This window comes from Mus pahari, chromosome 15 (assembly GCF_900095145.1).
Source record: "Mus pahari chromosome 15, PAHARI_EIJ_v1.1, whole genome shotgun sequence".
In the NCBI taxonomy this organism is placed as follows: Eukaryota; Metazoa; Chordata; class Mammalia; order Rodentia; family Muridae; genus Mus; species Mus pahari.
Window position 1 is genome coordinate 38,245,545 of NC_034604.1, and position 22,190 is coordinate 38,267,734.

The 22,190-nt window shown below is 42.1% G+C and overlaps 1 protein-coding gene across 2 annotated transcripts in view; it reads right to left on the minus strand.

Annotated features, from left to right (window-relative positions):
- Positions 1-22,190, minus strand: part of Dpysl3 (dihydropyrimidinase like 3) — a 110,461-nt gene that overhangs the window by 24,433 nt on the left and 63,838 nt on the right. For both annotated transcript variants that reach the window (XM_021214147.1, XM_021214149.1), the window contains exons 2-6: positions 11,596-11,684; positions 8,960-9,144; positions 6,243-6,407; positions 2,368-2,429; positions 1,710-1,790 (exon numbers count right to left, since the gene is read on the minus strand). In XM_021214147.1, coding sequence (XP_021069806.1) covers positions 1,710-1,790; positions 2,368-2,429; positions 6,243-6,407; positions 8,960-9,144; positions 11,596-11,684 — 582 coding nt within the window. The remainder of the gene's footprint in view (positions 1-1,709; positions 1,791-2,367; positions 2,430-6,242; positions 6,408-8,959; positions 9,145-11,595; positions 11,685-22,190) is intronic.

The following is a 22,190-nucleotide window of genomic DNA, read 5'->3' on the forward strand; positions in this document are numbered from 1 at the left end:
CAGGATGCCCTGGTACTCGGGGTTGTCCACGAAGTTTAGAGCACGTTCATGGAAAACGCTCTTCTCTTCCGCATCTCTTCCCTCTTGCTCATCCTCAATTTCCACCTCAATCTCAGGCTCTTCCATATTGTAGAAATTGGGCTTATAGCTATGGCTTGTGCGTTCCATGCCTTGAACTCTGTAGAAGTAGCCTTGCCCTTGCAAATACAGACGTGGTCAGCAGTTGTCCAACAGTCAGTGTCTGTCTTACTCTGAAGAGGCTGACAACCCCGGAGTTGTTCAGTGAACGAATCTGGACTTCACAGTCTCAATCTAGCGCCGAAGGCTGAAAGGAATCCTTTTGTGCTATGTTGTGCAGTCTTCCGACTTTGTTGAACTGACAAAGAGCTTGGCCTTACTTTCAGTGAAGGAGCACCGACCAGCAAGACAAGGTAACTTGCCAGCAAGACCGAGGGCAAGTGGCCGAAAAGCGAAATTTCCCTTCTATCGCGTCCTTTTATCTGGGTTGCGCCAAAAGGCTCCGCCCACATTTAGGGAGGGTCTCATGTCAAGTGGTCTGTACAGAAAAGCAGCACACACCTTTAATCCCTGCATTCCGGACGGAGGTAGGGGCAAGAGGATCTTTTTGAGTTCCGTGAGGACCAGTATAGTGTATATAGAAAGTTTCAGACCCGCCAGAGCTAGAGCTAGAGGTAAGGGGGGGGAGGGAGGGAGGGGGGAGGGGGAGAGAGAGAGAGAGAGAGAGAGAGAGAGAGAGAGAGAGAGAGAGAGAGAGAGAGAGAGAGAGAGAGAGAGGAGAGGTATGGATTTGCTCAGGAATTTGATTTTGTTGATTCCAGATTCAATTAAAAGGACAACCATGCCCACAGCCACTCTCTTCTTTTTACTCCAATCAAACGTTTCTAGATGTAAAGACTTTTAGGGACAGAAGACTTGCTTAGCAGGTCACTTTTAGACATTAATGTTTTCACTTCATAACTAAATAAATAAGTTGAAGTTGCTGCTTCAAAATTAAAAACAAGTGGAGAAGACATCAGATAAACTATAAACAAAAGCTATACATGTCATAACAGGATTTATGGTGACATTAATCTGAAGATTCTTTTTCTTTGTTTGGTTGGGTTTTAGTTTTCTGAAACAGGGTCTTAATATATAGCTTTGGTTGTCCTGAAACTCATAGTACCTACCTTTCTTCTGCCTCCTTAGTATTGGGATTAAGGGTATAAATTACTACCTGACCTTGAAAATTAAGACTTGTTTTTGTGTTTTGTTTTGATTTTAAGACAGTCCTTTTCTATGTAGTCCTGGATGTTCTTAAACTGGATTTTTAGGCCAGGTTAGCCTCAAATTCAGAGAACTTATTGCCTTTGCCTCCAGAGTGCTGGGATTAAAGGCATTTGCCACCACTGCCTGGCTGAAGATCAATTCTTCAAGAACTGAGGCACACTGCTTCGAGCAAGGAATAAAAAGCTTGCTATCACTTCGAATTACCTTGAGCACTTGATGATCCCTCTGTCTCTGCGGCCCCCATATTGAAGTTAAATTCTGAGCCCAGAGCCGTAAGCTTTTTTGAGCATGGATTATGTCTTTAGCAATGTGTTTATGGTAGCAGAGTCATGAACACTTGGGGCATTCAAGTCATGCTGAAGAGAGGAAATGGATGGGATGCAGACCCATGCTCACACAGAATGCTCACTCCATGTGGTTACCTGGGCAATGATATCTCCATTCTCGGCATGAACTTGAGCAATGGCCCCCAGCTCTCCCAGGCAGGTGAAGATCTCATAGAGCTAAAACAGAAATGAACAGCATCACAGCCTCCTTTAGCAGCATGACATAAAGGCCAGTTTCTAATGCCAGGACTGAAACTATCTTAAAACAGAGAGGAATGTAGTCCAAAACTACATTGTATTCAAACTCTTATCCTGAACCTTTCAAGACAAAATTATCCTTACTCTCCACCAAGAAGTCATTTCTCATGATTGTTTCAGATCTATCAAAACTCATGTGCATCCGTCATTTTCTAGGAAAAGGCAAATTGGTACAAATATGACAGCCAAGCTGGTACAACTGGCAGGAAGCCCACCTGATTCTATAAGGCAGAGACACCCACATTTTCACTGGGTTTGTAAGAGTTTTGGAGACAACAGCTTTCCCTTATTCAAGCACCTCTCTGCTTTGCCATAGGCACCCAACCCACAACCTTCTTTAAAATGAAGTATGTACTACAAGGCCTTCACTATCCAACCTGGCACAGTGACCTCCCACAGGTAACCACAGAGACTCATGTCCCAACAGCCAGTGTCATCAGCAACAATAGGAAACCCATGCAGACTATCCAAACCACACAGCCAAATGGGTTGTTACCTCTGTGTTGGACACTTGATATAAATCCTTGTAGGCCATGTACACCATGAAGGAGTTAACGCCTGCCAGACAAGAAAACAGAAAAATGTCAGGAAAAAAGGCAATATTAATTATCACCACCACCTTCTCATGTTTATCACACACACACACACACACACACACACACACACACACACACACACAGGCCCCCTGAGCACATGACTTAGGTGCTTGTCCAAAAGAAGTGAAGACATTTAGAATGCTCTTATCTTATGCCCTTTCTTGTTCTGTAAAACCCATAGTTTGTAAGTAGTGTCTTGACAGAATGATGTCTCCCTTTTGCATCTTTTGCTAACTCCAACTCCCAGCATTGCAGAGTTTAGAAGATCAATAATTGATATTGAGGAAGCAGATACCAAGAAGTTGCACTAACATACCAGCTGTGCACAAATGCTAGGGGTCGGAGAACCTGAATGTACCACACCAAAATCACCTGGGAGTGCTTACCTTCTGGGCTTCTGTTTCCTTCCCTTGTAAACTGGAAAATAACTCCCACCTCATAAGGAAGTAGTTGACCATTAAAGGAGCCAATGCTTTAAAGGCTTTTAGTCCCTGTGAGGCAAGCATATGGTCTCCATAGGGTGCGTCTATTTCACTATTTGGTGAATAACTGTTATATACTAAGCTTCAGGCTGGTGTGCTTAAGAGGAGAAAGAAGACAATAAAACTAACCTTAAAACTACTTCTGGGGTAGACCTGGAGATGGGACAAGCTTCCAATCCTATTATTGGGCAGGTAGATTGTCATGAATTTTTCTTCCTATCCCTTGGTACACCCCATGAGTTTTGCCAGTAGGCTGGACTACATTAAAAGTATCTGGCCACCCAGTAAGGCTTTGTACCAGAATAAAATAAAAGCCAAATCTCTGAAAGTCCTATATCCTCCCTAAAAATCTGTTTCTAAGTTGTATAAGGCATGTACTTATATGATATATTATTTTCTGTCATGGAACCTATACTTTTCAGTACACACATACACAGCACATGTACACATGCATTCACACATACATAGCACACATGCACATTTTTTTCTAAGTATACTATTTCCCCTCCGTTCTCTACAATTTGTTTAAAGAATAAACCAGGTGGTAGTGGCACATGACTTTAATCCCACCGCTCAGAAGGCAGAGGCAGGCAACAGTCTGTGAGTTCAAGGTCAGCCTGGTCGACAGAGCAAGATCCAGGACAGTCAGGGCTCCAGAGAAACCCTATCTCAGAAAGAAAAAAAAATCTAGTTTTTCATCTAAAAATACCATGACTTTTATGATAAAGGGGTGTAGACTATATACTCCGCGTGGTGGTTTGGGTAGGAATGCCTCCCATGGACTGGATTATTTGAATGGTCACTAGGGAGTGGCAATACTTGACAGGGATTAAAGTACAGCCTTGTTGGATTTAGTATGTATGGCCGTTTGAAGGAAATTTGTCAATGGGGGTGGGGAATGGAGTTTCAAATTCAGGATTCAATCTTTCTCTCTTCCTACTACCTCTTGATCTGATCACCTAACTCTCAGCTACCTGTCCAGCCCCGTGCCTGTCTGTGTGGCGCCATGCGTCCCAGCACAGTGATAAGGGAGTAGACCTCAGAAACTGTAAGCTGGCCTCAAGGAAATGTTTCAGTTTTATGAGTTGCTGTGCTTATGGCGTCGTCACAGCAAAAGAATATTGACTAAGACACTCAGTTTGAAGAATGACTCTTTCGCACAATGCTATCTAAATTTCAAATGTAGAAACAGAATATAGATACAACACCTGGCTTCAGTGAATTGACAGAGCGGACAGATAGCAATTTGTGCCTTGAATCTGCCTGCGCCTTGTGTTTTCATGCCTAAGTCATCAGCATTATAGGAAAAGGTCTATTCGATTTTCAACCAAAATGAATAAGTAGGTGGGATGGTGGAACAGAAAAATCATTTTGAGGAAAGGAAAATAATTTTGGTTTAACCATGAGGGTCAGCTTAGCCCACAATCTTCCCAGCCAAAAAGTTGATTATAGTTCAAGAATGTCCCTACTCAGCGTGGGTCAGCTCAGGGCGCTTTTCCACAATATTCCCATTTCCAAAAGCCTCCAAGTCCTCCTTGGAATGACCCAAGTTCTGTGTTTTCCTTAAAGCCACTGAATTTTCTACTGCAGTTGAGACGCTCTGTGTGATGGGCAACAGAAGAGGAGGGTGGGGCTAATGGCTTGTTTGTGTTCTCAAGGATTGGGCAGGACTTACAGGGATAAGCAAGGGATAGAAAGGAAAAGGCGTCCTCTGAGGGAGCATGCTCTCCCCTCTAGCACAGACACATGAAGGTTCCCTCAAGTTTTTGCACAGGGGCCAGACAGGTCTTGTGCTTTGAAGCATCCTATCTGCTGCCTTTCCTTCAACTGCTTTCCTTTGCACTGGACCATCAGCAGAAGCTGTTGCTTATCCATCTCTGATATCCTTGATCACCTTACAAAGCTGAGCACACGGCACACATTTGCATAAGACTGTGTGTTCCTGTGGGTGTACAGTGTCTAATGATTGGAACATAAGAGACCAGAAGAATTTAAGATGATTACGAGCCGGGCGTGGTGGCGCACGCCTTTAATCCCAGCACTCGGGAGGCAGAGGCAGGTGGATTTCTGAGTTCGAGGCCAGCCTGGTCTACAGTAAAGTGAGTTCCAGGACAGCCAAAGCTACACAGAGAAACCCTGTCTCAAAAACCAAAAAAAAAAAAATAATAATAATAATAAAAATAAATAAATAAATAAATAAATAATAAAAGAGAGAGATTCATGTTAAAAAAAAAAAAGAAAAAAACAACAACAAAAAAGATGATTACGGAACCAAAATCATCATTGCAATGAGAGCCCCCCCCCGCCAAATACACACACACACACACACACACACACACACACACACTGCATCTTTTTGTTACTAACTGTAGAATCAATCTATCCTTGCTTCTGTCATGTCTTAGACTTTCTTAAGGATGTGCCATTATTATATAATATTAACAGTTTGGTCTTATAAAACTGATCGAGGTTAGAAACCTTTGTTCTCAGATTGTTAGGCATGTGACCTCAGGGAGGATTAGTCACCTTGCCTCAGTTTCTTCCTTTGTACAACTGGTATTGATGCTTTGTGCTGGCTAGTTTTATGTCAACCTGATTCAAGCTAGAGTCATTTTTTGGAAGAGGGAACCCCAACAGAGAAAATGTTTCTACCAATGGGCAAGCCTGTACTACATCTTCTTGATTGATGGTTGATGTGTGATGATCTAGCTCACTGTGGACGGAGCCATCCCTGGGATGGTAGTCCTAGGAGCAATAAGAGGCGGACTGAGCAAGCCATGAGGAGCAAGCCAGTAAGAGGTGCCTCTTCAAGCTCTGTACTTCAATTATGACCTCCAGGTTCCTGTCCTGCTTGTGTTCATGTCCTGCCCCCCTTCAGTGATGGGCTACCAGCTGTAAGATGAAATAAACCCTTTCCTCCTTGAGTTGTTTTTTTTTTTTTTTTTGTCATAGTGTTTAATCATAGCAATAAAAACCTAAGATACCCATGAAGGTGAAAAGCATCAACTTTGTGTAGATCTGTTGCCTAGTAAATGTCACCTCAAGCAGTTATCCTGATACCCTGCTTTTCTCAGCTTCAAAGTGACGAACAATATTTATCCCATGAAGATCCTACAAAAAGTAAAGTTGCAGAAAAGAAAAAGTGCCCGGAACAAAGTAAAAGTCCCTCACACAGCCCTTCATGCGTAAGGGACCAGACTCGGACTAAAGGAGTGACTCACGTGAGTGGGATATTGTGGGAGACGCAGACAAGGCAGCAGAGAGAGGAGGCTGGAGAATGTGCTTTGACTCACCTTTTTCCTTGCTGAGGTTCTGTACCTCCTGCTTGACGCTGTCATTCCAGTGGGTGATGTCCACATGCAAAGCATAGTCACAGCAGCTCTTCCCATCGGCCCACTCACGCCACTTTTCATAGGCCTCTGTCAGGCTAGACTCAGGTTCAGGTACCACATGGTCAACTGAAGGACAGAGGGCAAAATGGTTGACTCAGAAACAGCTTGGTCTCCTTGCCCCCATTCCTGCTCCTTCCTGCTTAGTTAACTCTGGAACTTGGAACAAATTAGTAGCTTTCTGAAACCTCAGGTTTCTTTTCTTTAAAAAATGGGTGTTAAGTAGATGGGGAACATGTGATGATAGTATTTTCCATCTGAGTTTTCCATATGACTAAGTGCAAAATGCATATATAAGGTGTTTCACTGATACCTGGCACATACTAAGTGTTAACTCCTCATGCTTTTTACCTGCTATTTTTATGTTGTGACTACTCGCTCTGAGTCACTATTAATGGCCAAAGTTGTGTTCTCTTTCCTGGATAGAAGAAGAAGTTCTAGATGCATAGCAAACATGAGTAACCAAAGCCCATGACCTTGCTAACAAGAATCGGTTTCTCTGAATTCAAACCCACTTTTCTCTGCAACCATGGATGATACATATTTTTAAATAATTGTGGGTGTGTCTGCATCTATTTGAATCAGCTGCTGGGTGGAGCCTCTCAGAGGACAGCCATGTTAGCCTCCCTCTTAAGCATACCCGAGTATCATTAATAGTCTTGAAGGTTGGTGCTTGCCCATGGATGGGTCTTAAGTTGGACTGGCTATTGGTTGGCCTTTCCCTCAGTCTCTACTCCATCCTCAGTCCCTGCATTTCTTGTAGATAGGATAAATTTTGGGTCTAGAGTTTGGTGAGTGGGTTGGTGTGTCCCTATCACTCCATTGGAAGGACAGTGGGAGGGGATGACCAGGAAGGGAGGCAGTGAGCAGGATGTAAAGTGACTAAGTAAAAAAAAAAAAAGAGAGAAGAAGAAGAAAAGTTAAAACAGTAATGGAGGCATGGTAGTGATCCCAACACCTGGGTGGCTCACTGAAAGCTCAAAACCAGCCTAGGCTGCATAGCAAGATCCAATCTCAAAACAAACAAAACACACCGCGCCTAAATTAAGAGAAATGATACTAAGTAAAATTATATTTGTGTTTTTTTAAAAAAATAATAATTGTGGTTGTTATAGTAGGGATTCGGCAAAAGCTCCACTTTCACCCGTGCCAAAAAAAGTGTGAAATTGGTTCAACTCTTGGGAAAATGACATCGAAATATATATCAAAAAATCTGGACATTTTTCCAGACCAGACTCTATTCTCATACCTAAGTCTCATACCTAGGAAAATAAGTTGTAGCTGTCAGCAGCATTTAGTATCTAGACTGTACGCTGATGCTTTTACAAAAATGAAAAACCGTAAGTTGACTGAGGTTGAAAAAAATTGCGAAGTTTAGTTTAAAAAACAGACACTTTTCACAGAGGGATGAGAGACACCCCTTTTAAAAGCTGAGGTAGAATGTGAGCAAATGACTGACTGGAGCAACATTCATGATCCACCACTTAGTGAAAAAAAATCGCAGCTTTAAATATGACACAGGTACTAAGATCCTACTGTGAACTTGGAAACTGCCATAGTAAGAAACTCCAGCAGTGAAGTAGGGTTATGTGGGTCCTTTGCCTTGCACACATCTAGCGTTTCTAAGTCATCAATGAAGGACAAGAATTCATCTGTGGTTCCTTGTAAGCTTTATTCTTCGCCTAAACCTCTCTGTTCCTTTGCTAATGGAGAAGGACCAAGTAGACAAGACTTTACAAACATGCAGAACAGGCCCAGTCCTGGTCCAGATGGCAGCCTGCCAAACCAAACCAAGAACCATGCATTTCCTCTGTCAACAGAGCCCGAGTGCACTGATCGGAAAATAGAATGCATCAACTACATTATTACTCTCTTCAAGGACACTAGGGCTTTCCTGGGCAGAGAGCTGCTGAGAAGTCAGCTGGCCTCCTTTTATCAGTTGGGGGAAAAGGCTCAGGCCTCCCTGGACTGCACCTTTTATGGCCTTGCTCAAGTTGAACCCTGCTAGTGGTTCAGTCAAAAGGAAGGTCAAGACAGACTGTAATTCTGGCTCAGGCTGCTCTGTGCCTGTGGGTAGAAGAATAAGCTGTTAAGTAAATAGTGCTCTGTCTGAGTTTGAGGCTAGCTCTGGGCCAGTACCCAATTCATTGAGATTCCTTGGAACAGGAAGGACCGCCTGAAATACTATCAGTTCTGTACTCCAATAACATGCAATTTCCCAAGTTTCTCTGGAATTAGTAGTTACCAGAAGCAAAAGAAAAGAAAAATAAAGGAAACCGCTCACAGCTTTCCTAATCCTAAAGCTACAAATTGGTCAAAATATAGCAAAGACCCAATAGCACTAAATCCACCGAGTCCCACTAATCTCCCGAGAACTGTCAGTCTCAATGATCCTTCTTCCGGACATATCTTTCTCTGGTTGTTTTCAGTATCATTAAGTTCATGGACCTCCTTTGTGTAACTACAGGAAGCTGGCAGTTTTCCTGTTTTTCCCATGCCCAGGGACACATAGATGCCATGATCCAAATTGAGAGAAGTGTGTCTGGTTTGAGTATTTTCTGAGGACAGGTGTTTGACACCTTTGTCAAACCCACAGGGCTGGTCAGCACGGGAGGACTCACTGATCATGGTGGTGCCTCCTGCTAAGGCAGCCTTTGTCCCTTGGAAGAAATCGTCCACGGTGGTCATCCCCTTGTAAGGCATCTGGAAGTGGGTATGGACGTCAATGCCTCCAGGGATCACCATCTTCCCATTGGCCTCGATGGTCTTCACACCTCCAGGGACAATCAGATTGTCTCCAATTTGCCTGGTGAGACAGTGGAATAGCGGGCAATTAAATGGAGCAACCCTCAAGACAAGCATAGGATGGAAGGGTTTTAGACATAGAGGTCTTCAAAGTCGCAAGCTCTTCAGCCTCTAAGCAAAGACAGATAGCTGTGTTTACAAAACTCCCGACGCAACATCATCTGCATGGCACTATGTGTTATGGCTTTGTACTGAAATCTAAAGATTGCCAATGTCTAGAGCCAGTGCATGACTCATATTTTTATATAACTATTTTCATTATTTCTTCACTTTGTTTTTTCTCTCTAATGGTGTGGAATGACACCAGGGAAAACTACAAGGTACGCGAAATAAATGACTGTTAGGTGCAACAGAAGATAATGACTTGGTACAACAACAGGTACTGGGACTTAGTCATCTTCAAAGCAGGATCTCTGTGCCCTAATCAAAGGTGTCTGCTTGAGTCACCACCCACCTCAAGTTTCTCTTTCTTACTCCACCATTCCCTGATCAGCTAATAATGCCTTGTTGCAGATGCACAAGGACAGAGTCAAACATGGAGCTCTCTCCCACACCCACTGCTTTTGTATGGTCAGTATTTCAATAGAGGCTCCAGGCAAAGGAGGATTATGGAGACCCAGAGAACTTCAGAGTTTCTCAGGAAAAAGTGGGGGAATAAAATGGTTGAGCAAATAAATGAGAGTTTCAAAGATTCATCTCACAAGAATGTGATAACTATTCCCCCAAAAGGCTGTTTGCAGGTCAGTGGTTGCAACATCACCTAATTTTTATTTTATTTTATTTTTTTTTAGCTTTGACTTAGACATCTGGCCAAGTCTGTCCCCACAGTATACCCAGGACTCACAGTTTATACTAAGTATCTCCGACCCAGGGCACATATGTGCCCCACTATCCGTGGTATGAATACTTTCTCTTCTGTACATAGCCCCCCCCAAATTCTCTTGGGGTAGTAAAAAGTCGACCGCTGACCAGCAAACTGTAGGTTCACAGCTAATGTGTTCCTGACATGTCTAAGAGTTCAGCTCCACCACATCACCATGGGGCCATTCCAGGGCCACCACAATACAAAACACACTGAGAGGGGAAAAAAAATGCAGCCTCTGACTGTAATTCTACTTTAGTCCAGATACTGCCCGGTCCTGTTTCTGTTTTACTTAGGTTTTTCCTCCAGGAGAAATTGAGAACCAAGAGGATGAAGAACTGATGGACCCATGTGGTGTGTGTTTATATACATTTATATATATTTTCTACTCATTTTTATAACTAGTGTAATATCCTATCTGAAGCAGATGTGCCCCATTTACTTTTCTCCAACACACTAAGAAAGACTACAGTGGTCTCTAATATCCCAGCTTCTATCTATGTCCTTGTGTGATCGTTTTTCTGCTGGCAGCCATGACTAACCTGTGTAAGTATGTTCCACAAAGAAGCTACCAGGATTCACAGTCTTGGCTCTGCCAGTTTACCAGCAATGGCCAACTTATTATTTGAGTTCATTATGCCCTAATTTTTTTGGTTGTAAAATGTAATAATTCCTCAGTAGGAATAAGTCCTCAGTAGAGCTGTGTAGATTAAAAGTTAATGCCAGCCAAGCCCACAAAATACTATTAAGCAAATTAGGGTTCAATAAACATCAGCTGTTGTAATTAACGATCGCTCCCTCTAAATTTCACCTAGCCTGCTATTCGGTTCTTGGTATTGATATCACCTGACAATGCTGGATCCTCTGGTCTTTTAAAAGACTCTAAGTTCCCAAGGACTGGGGAATGTCGACTTGAGCATGCAATGCCCACTGTAAAATGTGACATACAAGTGTCCACCACCTTTTACACAAATGCTTTGCCGTTAGCAAGTAGCCCTGCTAACAGGATGACTCTAGACATATACAACATATTATTAATATGATGATGTAGCTTACTGTTTATGACTTAATACCATGTTGATCAAATCCTGTTTTGAAATTCACTATTTAAAAACCTGATACATTAAACATTAACTGCCTATGCTTCTTTAGTAGCAAGTTATTCCACTGAGAAACTGTAGGTTCCCGACATACTTGGAAAATAGGCCCAGAATGTATGCCCTATTTGTAACTGCTCTTTTAAGCCTTACCATTTTGTCAAGTTTACTTTTAAGTATTTTCTCTAATGTAAAGCCTTACAGATAAAAAAAGTCTGTGAATACCCTGATTTCACCTTAGAACCTATTACATATGCTTTGATATTTTCAGGATGCTATCACTCATGCACACTTCTCAACATCCTTAAGAACAGGGATCACATCATCCAATCATCTATGAGCCGTAGCATCCCCTTTAGTTCAATTTGCACAAAGGGGTCCTCAGAATGTACTCTTTTGAACAAATTCCAAAAGAATTTTCACTATATGAACCTGAAGCCTCTTCCTTAAGATAAAGGAAGTAGAAAAGAAGTAGAAGGTTTCATGTACGTACTTTATTAAGCCATCCTCCATGTAAATATCAGCATAAAAGGACTGATCATCATTGACGATTCTCCCTCCCTTGATTAGAAGACGGTCACTCTGGAAAAGAAGGAAGACATGAGTCACTATCACAGGACCTCAGGGAAGGGTATGTTGCCAGGGTCTTCCCATTTCGCTCTTTGAGTCATCTAGCAGGAACACACTTGGTAAATGACTTCTGTGTGCTCAGTGCATTGTACATTTGAATGTGCTGTATTTGATGGGGATCCAGTTCTAATTCAAACTAATCCAGTGTTTCACTTCCTGTATCTGCAAGCTGTCATTGTCATAGGCCTTTAGGAATATTTACATTACCTATATAGTCTTAATGAAACCCTCAATTCATGCTAGTTACATCACAATTTTGTTAGGCGATGAAGTTGTAAAGAGTAAGAGCACCATTGTTGGAAAAAAGACAAAAATTATTGTAGTTATTCAACTTGGGAGGGGGGAAAAGTATGATTTAGATTTGCTTCATTATAGTCAGTATCTCTCAATCATCTTCATGCATTTTTTTCTTTTTTAGTATCTACGGTATTAAAAAAGTTTCATAAGAACATTTTCATACAATTATATGATATACTTTGACTATGAATGAATATACTTTCTTATTGCTTTAATCATAAAAAGATAAACTCATTTGAAAACTGCAACTTAGATGAAATTTGAGAGTGATCCAATGTGGAATAATAAAAATATGCTCTTAGTTGGTTACAATATATATATATATATATATATATATATATATATATATATATATATATTCTGTATATCAAAGGAACATACATTGATGTCAGTACTGGAGATCCCAGATTGCACTGAATGGGTGGAGATGAGTTTAATGTTATGAGCTGTGCCTTTGATGAGCCATGGACTAGAAAAATATTCCCAGAAGACTGGCTGAACAAAGTTATGACATGGATAAAGACGACCATTTGATTGGATTTGTTGAATAATTCAACTTACAAACCTCTACTTCATCCATTCATTCATCCAACTACCCATCCCTCTGTCCATCCAGCCATCTGGCCACTGGTTGCCCACTGATTCAGCAAATAATTGATTACTATTTTATGTATGGGGAACATGGAGTTGTATGAAAGACTCAGGAGGTCATTGCCTTCATGGAACATAAAGGGGGTGTTTAGTAATAAAGAGCTGATATAAAACAATGTAGAGTTGGATTCAGTGTCCTAGTGTAATTAGTTAAGATACAAACTATGAAAGATCTAATAAGGGAAAAAAATATACATGTGGTGGCAATATAGAATTTTTGCAGAAGGGACAATATGTATTGAGGCCTCAAGGTAGAGGAAATACTTGTCTCTTTGAAAAGCTGAAGAAAATCGATCTGCAAAAACTTCGTGTTTGAGGAGGTAAGTGGAATGAGATAAGGTTAGGGAGGCAGAGTGGCTGCTCATACTGTATTGTTAAGTGTTTAAGTTTGAATGGAAATACACTGAGACATGGGGGGGGGCGGTTATGAGCAAAGGGAGAGGGTAATGTGGAAAACGCAGTTTTACATCTCAGTGTTCAAAGGTGATACCCTTCTCCACTGCATGGAGCTTAGGGTATAGACAGGTTCAAGGTCAGAACCATCTAACTCCACCCTTACTTTAGTGTCTCTTCCCTGTCCCCTGTTGGAGAATACAGCTTTCAAACAGGAGAGAGGTTCAGAGAAGAAAGTCCCATTGATGGATGACGTCCGGATTCAGTAATGCAAGTTGTGATCAAGACTAGAAAATGGGAGATGATGTTACGGTCCCATGCGGGATACAGAAAATTACCTCTTAACCTCTGCTTCCAGGTGTTGCATGAGAACAAGAGGTTTCATCATGTCTTATCACCAGGGGAGCAGATTTGTCAAACACACCGATGAATTAAGGATTTAGAAAAACTTGGCATGTATAGCAAAGAGGCTACGTGGAGGTAGAAAAGGAGGCCCCACCACACACGATCTATACCCTCTGTTGTTCTGGGATCTCTCAACATGTCTGCCCTCATTCTGATCCTGCACTGCCCAGTATTTAGCTTAGTGCTAAGTCTATAAACATGGGATTTACATTATATTGGATTCCATGGCCCTTGCGAATATGCCCTCAGTGCCTTTTTCCAAATTCATCTGACATCTAAAAATCATCTTCTTTGTCACACCGTTAGCCTAAATAATGCACTTGCCTGACTCTAGAGCAAATTTTACCAGCTTCTACTTTAATTAATTCTGCACAATTCTCATATTCCACAGAAGCTGATTTATTCTCTCTTGATCAGGCAGGCAGCTCTGTCCGTGTTGGAAACATGTGACATTAGATCTTTCAGTCTTCATTCTCCAGAGTTGTTATATGTTCATCAAATGCACGAAAGAGGGCTGAGACATAGACAAGGATTCTATTTTGTCAGTGTAGATAGAATGAGGTAGAAAGGCATCTACCTCACAAATTATATGACTTGACTGTACTGTTTGACTTGGAAGAGAAAACCTGAGCCAGGGGTGGTGGTGCTTTTAATTCGAGTGCCAGGGAACAAGAGGCAGGTAGATCTCTGTGAACTCAAGACTACCCCAATCTACATAGCAGCTTCCAGGCTAGCCAGAGCGATATAGTAAGATTGTCTCAAAATAAATAAATCAATTTTTAAAATTTTATAATTTCAGTTTTTAACAATACTACAAAATTGTGAGAAGGCTCTAGGTCTATGCTTCCAAACTATTGCACACCTGAGCAAATTATCCATGCCCAGTTCCTGTCCTCACCTACAAAGCTGTATTTTGTGAGTTCTACACATGATTCTAACATAGCCACCAGCTAGCCTGTAGCCAAGACACAGAGCAATGCCATAAGGGGAACAAAGCCCAGTTCTGGATGTCAATGAGGGCAACACTTCCTGTAGCAGCTTCCTGAAGGAGTAATCATCATGGTTAACTACACATGGTCACCTATGTGGTGAGCCGTTTTTTGGAAAAGGGCCACATTCTACCTGAACTGAATTATGAAACAGGAATAACCTACAAATCCTAAGCCCTGAACCACTTTCCTCGACAAGCATGGACAATCAGCAAAGGGGCAGCCTTGATGTTCCTCGCAAGGAGAGCAGTAGTGGACCCAAGAGGTATCAACCCGATTGGGATCACATCATTGGGCACTCTTCAAATGGTAATTAGATAAACCCTTTCTGGCTAAATGAGGAAGACTCTAAACAGAATCCAATGACAAGTGGTCAACCTGGTATAGGTTTTTTTTGGTGGGGGAGCAGCCGGGCCCCTGATCCATGGGTTATAAGTGTTGCTATTGATACTCTTACTTATTTCCATTATGCAGAGCAGAAACATCAAACGTTGAACCAACAGGTCACAAAAATATCCGTCCCCAGGAGACGCTTCAACTTGCTGTCTATTTCCCTCACAGCAACCCACTTGACTCACTTTGATCCCATGTATAAGGGCTCCACTATGAAGAAAAGTCTAAGCAAACTATTAGACACTAAGAATTTGAAAGGCAACTGTTGAGATTGATACCAAGAAACTATATCAGAAGGGTATAAAGACTGGAACTACTGGTTACCCCCAAACCAGGTAAGACATTATCTTTGCACCCACAAATCAATGTTTGTTATGAATTCAGGGAGAAGCCTCACGGCTACACAGAATCAAAACCCAACAGTAGGAACAAACCCAGCATCTGGGATTGTTATTGCCAGTAAAGAATACATGGATTGTGGGTTCGTATTTTTCTATTCCTGGCACTGAGTAAGCTGAGCAATCACAGTCTAGTTCAGAATGCCCAATATTGTCATATAAGGATGAACAGAGAATGGGTATAGTTCCAGAGTTTTCTGAGCTAATTTGAATGGTACTCATGATGGTAGATTGAAAAACATCCACTGGAGACGCTGGGATTTGAACACCTGCTTCCCCCGCTGGTGGTGCTGTTTGCTGTTTAGAGATGTGTTCCAGCCTTGTTGGAACAAGTATGTCACTTGGGGTGGACTTTCAGAATTTGTAGCCTTGGCCCTCTTCTACTTTGTTCTCTCTACTTTGTGTCTGCTTTTGCAGATAGGATATTTCAGCTTCTTGTTCTGCCACCTGCTTGCCATGCCTCCCCCCACCATTTTGGACTCACCCTCCAGAATTGTAAGTCAAAATAAACTGTGTCTTCCAGAAGTTGCTTTTGACCACACTGTTTTTATCACAGAAGCAGAAAGGTAACTACTTCCGTATCTATACTCAAAATGGAGTCTGACATTATCAGTTAAGCCTGCTTAACCACCATAAGCTAAGCTCCTTTAGTGTCTTGCAGCCCAGCAGGAGTTCAGGCAGCCTGTTGGCCAGCTTGGATCTCATTGTGTTCCTACTACTACTATGAGAACTACCAAAAAAAAAAAACCACTTCCACAGGTGTGTGACCTGAAATAGAATTTACCCTCTCAGAGCCTTATTTTTTTTCAGTTGTTTGTTCGGTTGTTTTCTTTCATTAGCACAGAGTATATAAATAATACCTATTTTACCTCCTAGGGTTGGTGTCAGAAATGAAAAGGACAGAAAAGAGACAGAGAAAGCACAAGAGAAGGAGGGAGAGGGGGGAGGGAGGGAGGGAGGAAAGGAAGGAGAGAGAGAGAGAGAGAGAGAGAGAGAGAGAGAGAGAGAGAGAGAGAGAGAGAGCACGAGAGTGTGGACATCTCAGTACATACCATAATACATCTAATATCAGTCCTATTTATGCTTTTACTAGTATATCTGTGTTAATTCCACTAAAAGCCTTCTAAGTACCATGTGTTAGAGACAGATTCAAGTTTTCATTTTCCAGATAGGGAGCTACATTCAGGTGTGATTTACTCTAAGCAATAAGTAAGGCACTTATAGGTGCAAGCAAATGGAGTGGTCCGGGTTTGGCACAGCACTGATCCTCACCCCAGGCTATTGTACCAAAAATATTCACATCTATGTCAAAGGCTCTTTGTGCCAGGACCGTCTTCTTTGATACAGAGTCTGAGTCTTGTGGTGTTTAAACTGCTGACCAGTTCTTTGCGGTAGGTAACTTTAGGAATCCATTAACTTTCAGCCTCTGCTTATAAATCAGTGCATTAGACCTGCCCCTTATGGCCCAAAGGTGTTAATGCAGTTTATCAGGGAGTTGATTTATGATCCAGGGTAGTAAGGGCTTTTAAAGTGTGGTAAAACGTCTTAAGTTTTTTTTTTTTTTTCTTCTACTAGGGTTTAGTAATGATTAGAGAAACTAAAAATCCTAAGTTTGTGAAAGGTATTGCAAGTGAGAGAAGACAGAACGAGAAAAAGGAAGGAAAAATAATATGAAAGAAAACCTTAAAAGTTGCTAAGGACAGGAATGAATGGAGTGACGGCTAATTCAAAGTAGGCTAGAGAAAGAAAGGGCTAAGTCTGGAACTCAAGCCTGAGGGACTTATTGTTTAACAGCTTTCTCCTCGAGTCTTTAATATACAGAACGTCATGTGCTGCCTCTGCCTAAGGCATATCCAGTTGAAGCCAGAGCCTTTCTCATAACTTCCTTCTGGTTATGAGGTCAGCCAGAGAACAGTACTTAGCTCCGTGTGTTCTACACTCAGCTGGCATCTCAGTTGCTCAGAATAGAAAGCTACAGTCCCGAGAAGAGAAAAACAAAACTTAGGAAGAAAAATGAGTTTTCCAAAATCAAGTCTCTTGTGACCTGGACTTAGATCACAAACAGAATCTGTCCCTTTGTCGAGATTCGATCATGAATCTTTTATCGTGTAGATGAAGGCACAGGTGGTTATTTTAAATAAATTCCCATTTGGGCAATTAGATTACACTTCCTAAAAAACATGTTCACCCTTAAGAATAGATCAGGTTGGGTAAAGTAGATGGATGAAATCTTCTTGATGTTCTTCCCCTAAGCAGGAGAGAGAGAGAGAGAGAGAGAGAGAGAGAGAGAGAGAGAGAGAGAGAGAGAGAGAGAACACCTGGTTCTCTAAGTTAGTTCTATTAATTCATGGATGGTGGATGGGAATGGATTCAGAAAAAGGTGCCAGTGAGGCTGTAAGCATTGAGCATACTCAGGCAGCCTCTGAATACAATGCCTTTCCAGAGGCTTACTCGAGCTGCGTTTGGACAAGTGACTTTACCTCTCTGGGTTTCTGGCACTTTGTCTGCAAAATAAGGACAATCATATCATTTTCTTGTAATTCTGGTAAGGATTTGGGGAGGGGGAGGGGCTCTGTTAAGTGCTAACCTCTTCTTGAACACTAAATTCCCAGTGCATGTGAGTAATTATCCTTCATATTTTCATTCACACTAAAAAGCTCTTGTCATAAAAAAAAAAAAAAGTGTTGAACAAACACTTTTTTAATCAAAATACAACAGACCTTTCCATGTAGGGGATTTCAGAGTCCCTAGACCCCTGCCTGCCCTCAGCAGCTGTTCTGTGTTCTTACCAAGGGCAGCCAAGGCATCCCCTTCTAAACCCACCCCCACAGGGCAAGTTCCCATGGTCCTTCCAGGTCATTCTTCCTCTGCAACTCAGCCCTCATGAAAGAGAGGAATCTACTCCCTTTCAGCAGGGACTGGGAGTGGGTGGCAAGGACTTGAAACTGGCCCACGCCCACACTCTTCACGCAGCACATGGATCTGTTTCCAGGGCCCAGGGTGACAATCATGACTTTGAGACACAGAGAGAAAAAGCTCCACATGATGATGGACAATCAGGAGCAATGTAAGTTCTTAGCTCTGAGTCTTCCCTGAGATAGAGCACAGTTTGACGGGATAACCTATTCCAAACTCCTAAACTGGTAGGGATAAATATCTCAAACCCACTTTCTTCCTCTTGTCATTTAAATACACAAAGGACCACAGTCTTGCTGGATGCACATGAACTTGAGAGACCCCCCTTCAAAACTTAGCCCACTATGCAGAGTACACAATATATGGAAATCACTGCTTTCACTTGTCATCTTGGGTTTGGCCCTGAATGGATAAAAGTGGGAAGAGAAGAAAATGATGAAGACAGCAGTAGCTGACAAAGGTATGAACCAGGCCATAGGGGCCAGCCACATGCATTCTTCTCTTGCCATAACTTCATGTCAACCATTTTAAAGATGTAGTGACATTGCTTGATGAGCGATGGGGTCTGTCCCAGGTCACAGTGGACAGGGGAATGAACTGTAGATGGCCCTTTATCTCAGCTCCTTGATAACAGCCAATCTTCAATGGGAATCTACATATGGATAAGCTCGAGAGGATGGTCAGGCAGGGTAAAGGAACCTGGAGGGAATGATGCTAGCTAGCACAGGACAGGAGGAGCAGGGGAACGTCCCGTTCTTGTAGGTCAGCTGGATCTGCAATGGTAAGAGTAATCGTTGGCACCCTCCTTCATGATGCTGGACATACCCTGGCTGAAACTCTGCTTTTATCTACTTAATGTTATCCTTATATAGCGCCTTTAAGCCCCAAGTAGTAAACCTAGGGATACATGTAACCAAAGGATTCCAATTCCCTCTGCAATCAACTGCCTTGAAGAGCGTTCCAGAAGTTGACCTCCGCTGACTGTTTTACATCAAAGGTTGCTAAGTGTATGGGGAGTGTTAGAAAGAGACAACTACCACACTTTCCCTTTGATCTAAAAGGGAAATGATGTAACAACGAGAATTCTAAGCCTGGAGTTGGCACAATGGTCGCATTAGTAAAAATCTGCCACCAAGCCTGAAGTCCTGCATTCAATCCACATGGCAGATGGAGGATGGGCTTCCTAAAATTATCTCCTAATTTCATTTTGCACATCTTGGTATGTGCTCCTTCCTCACAAATATACCACCCCCCATAAACACATACAAATGCATGAATAAATAAATGTGTTTTAATTAATTAATTAATTTTTGTTTTTTGTGACATGGTCTCTCACATAGCCCCCTGGCTGTTCTAGAACTTATTAGATAAACCAGGCTGATCTCAAACTCACAAAGGTCTGCCTGCCTCTAACTCCCAAATGCTGGATTTAAAGGCATACACCACCACTGTCTGGCAGTAAATGTTTATATATATATATATATATATATATATATATATATATATATATATATAAAATATTTAACAAATATATAATTAAGTATTTATTATATGCTATCTATCATCTGTCATATATTATATATATAATTTTTAAAAATACCATTACTGCACTAAAACATAGGCCAGTCTAATAAAGGTTACAGGAACCAAGATGTACCAATAGGAATATATGTTAACATGGGCTAACAAGAGCAGGACCCAAAGTAGAATAGAAGAGACTTCTCAGATATTAGGCAGCTCTTGAGAGAGAAAAAAATTATGGGGAACCACCTTACAGTCAGCTTGAGAGGACAAAGGTAAGCACCAGAATAGGGAATAAGTGTAGTTTTTCAGAAAATAAGGTATTTCAAGCCAGAAAGGGGAAACATGGTATAGGCTTCACTGGGTGTTTGATTGGTGGAAACTGGAAAAAATGCTCTCTGGGCAGACACACACACTAACGGCACTTTCCAGAGTTGCACAGGACTCAGGACTCATGGGCTGCATCTGCATCCTGGCCACTACATTGGCATGTGGGTTTTAGACAAGGGATTTAATCTGTCCCTGCACCTTTGACTGATGGCTAGGAGAAGTCTGTCTCTTTAAATGCACATTCATAATCTACAGAGCACAGATAAGAATGCTTATGTCATGGGCAGGAGAACTAATGGCACAAGATGACCTGTAAGTGGAGGCTTTGTAAGTACGACAGCAGATACTGTCCTATGACTTCCACTTTATCATTTTTATTATGTAGATGTTGAGGAAAGTCTTGCTGGTTAGTTTACTGTCCAATTGACACAATCTATCATCTGGGAGGGGGAGATCTTGTTTGAGAAAATGCCACCATCAGATTGGCTTGTAGGCGAGCCTGTGGGACTTTTTTTTTTTTTTTTTTTTTTTTTTTGTTTTTTTTTTTTTTTTTTGATTGATTGATTAATTGATGATTGATACAGGAGGGTCCACTTTATGGTGCACGGTATACTGTGCCTGGACTGGTGGTGCTGGGAGGTATAAGAAAGAGTGCTAAGCTTGAACCTCAAGGGAGAACAAGTCATAAACATCTTTTCTCCATGACTTCTGCTTCAGGTCCTGTCCTGACTTCCCTCCATGATAGACTGTGATGTGGGAGCCAAATAAACCCTTTCCACCCCAAGATGCTTTGGGTCCTGGTGTCTACCACAGCCATAGAGGTAAACTAGGACAAAAGCTAAACTCGCAGATGTTAGCACAACAATAAAGTAGCTGTTTTCCCAATACTAGACCATCGAAAGCACATTGCTCTCAGAGCATACTGGGAAATCCAGGAAGGACCCAAGAAAACCCAGAGCTTTGACGACCGGCTTCAAACCATGGGCTCTGGATTTTGCATTGTGTCTTGGATTTTGTGAGGGTTCATTTTGAGGGTCAACTTTGAGAATTACCAGGAAAGATCAACTGAAAGTTTAACTAAAAGGAAAAGGGCCTCCTTCCTTAGGAAGAGAGGGAAGCACATTCGTGTGGACCACCCAGATAAGGACGGCCAAGAAAGGAATCAGTCTTGCTTGCCTGCCGGACTTTGTTTCTTGATGGTGAATACATCCTAAGCTGCAGTTAGACCCAGATTCTTCATCCTTCCGACCCAGACTGAAGAGCAGAGACTCTTTTGGAGTCTTCTAGATCTTCTTCGTGAGATTAAACAGCTGAGGGATGTGGCTTTATGAACTGAACAGCTGTGGGGGTTTCAGCCATTGCCAAGTACAGATGGCCATTATTGGGTGTCCAGCCCTTGTTGTGTAAAAGCATTCTAGTACCACCCCTTTTATAACATACGCACATTCTATTGCTTCTGTTCTAGAGAATTTCTAAACCACCCATGTGGTGAATATAGGTGAATCCCTCTCTCTCTCTCTCTCTCTCTCTCTCTCTCTCTCTCTTCCCCCGTGTGTGTGTGTGTGTGTGTGTGTGTGTGTGTGTGTGTGTGTGTGTTCTAAGGAAGTGGGACTGAGCTGCTATTGAGCAGAATCCATGTCCTGTCAGCATTGTGCCTATGTTATCAGGAAATGAACACAAAAGTTCATCCTTGGCCTTGATTCTAAGGATAAACAAGCTTAATAACTCAGTACTGAAACAAAGGCTTCCGTGACAATTAGCCAGGGTATCAGGTATAGGCAGAAATGAAACAATAATTAAAGTAATTCAGGAGCACAAATAAAAATGCAGAGTAAAAACAAAAAAAGGGTAAGACTAGAGAGAGTAAAAGCGAGTGCCAGCAGATGGGCGTGCAGGGGGCTGAGTGGGTAAAAGTGGCACACTGAGGCTTTGCGTGGTGGTGGGACTCTTTGTGGTGATGCTTTGATGGTGGTAAACAACATCATGCGTTCTGCAAAGGGAGAGACTCCAGTCAGAAACTGGACTGCTATCAACAATGGTATCAGTGGGGGGAGAGAGGGAGATGGGGGAGGGAGGGAAGGAGGGAGAGAGAAAGGGAAGGAAGGAGGGAGAGAGAGGAAGGAAGAGAGAAAGGGAAGGAAGGAGGGAGAGAGAGAGGGAGGGAG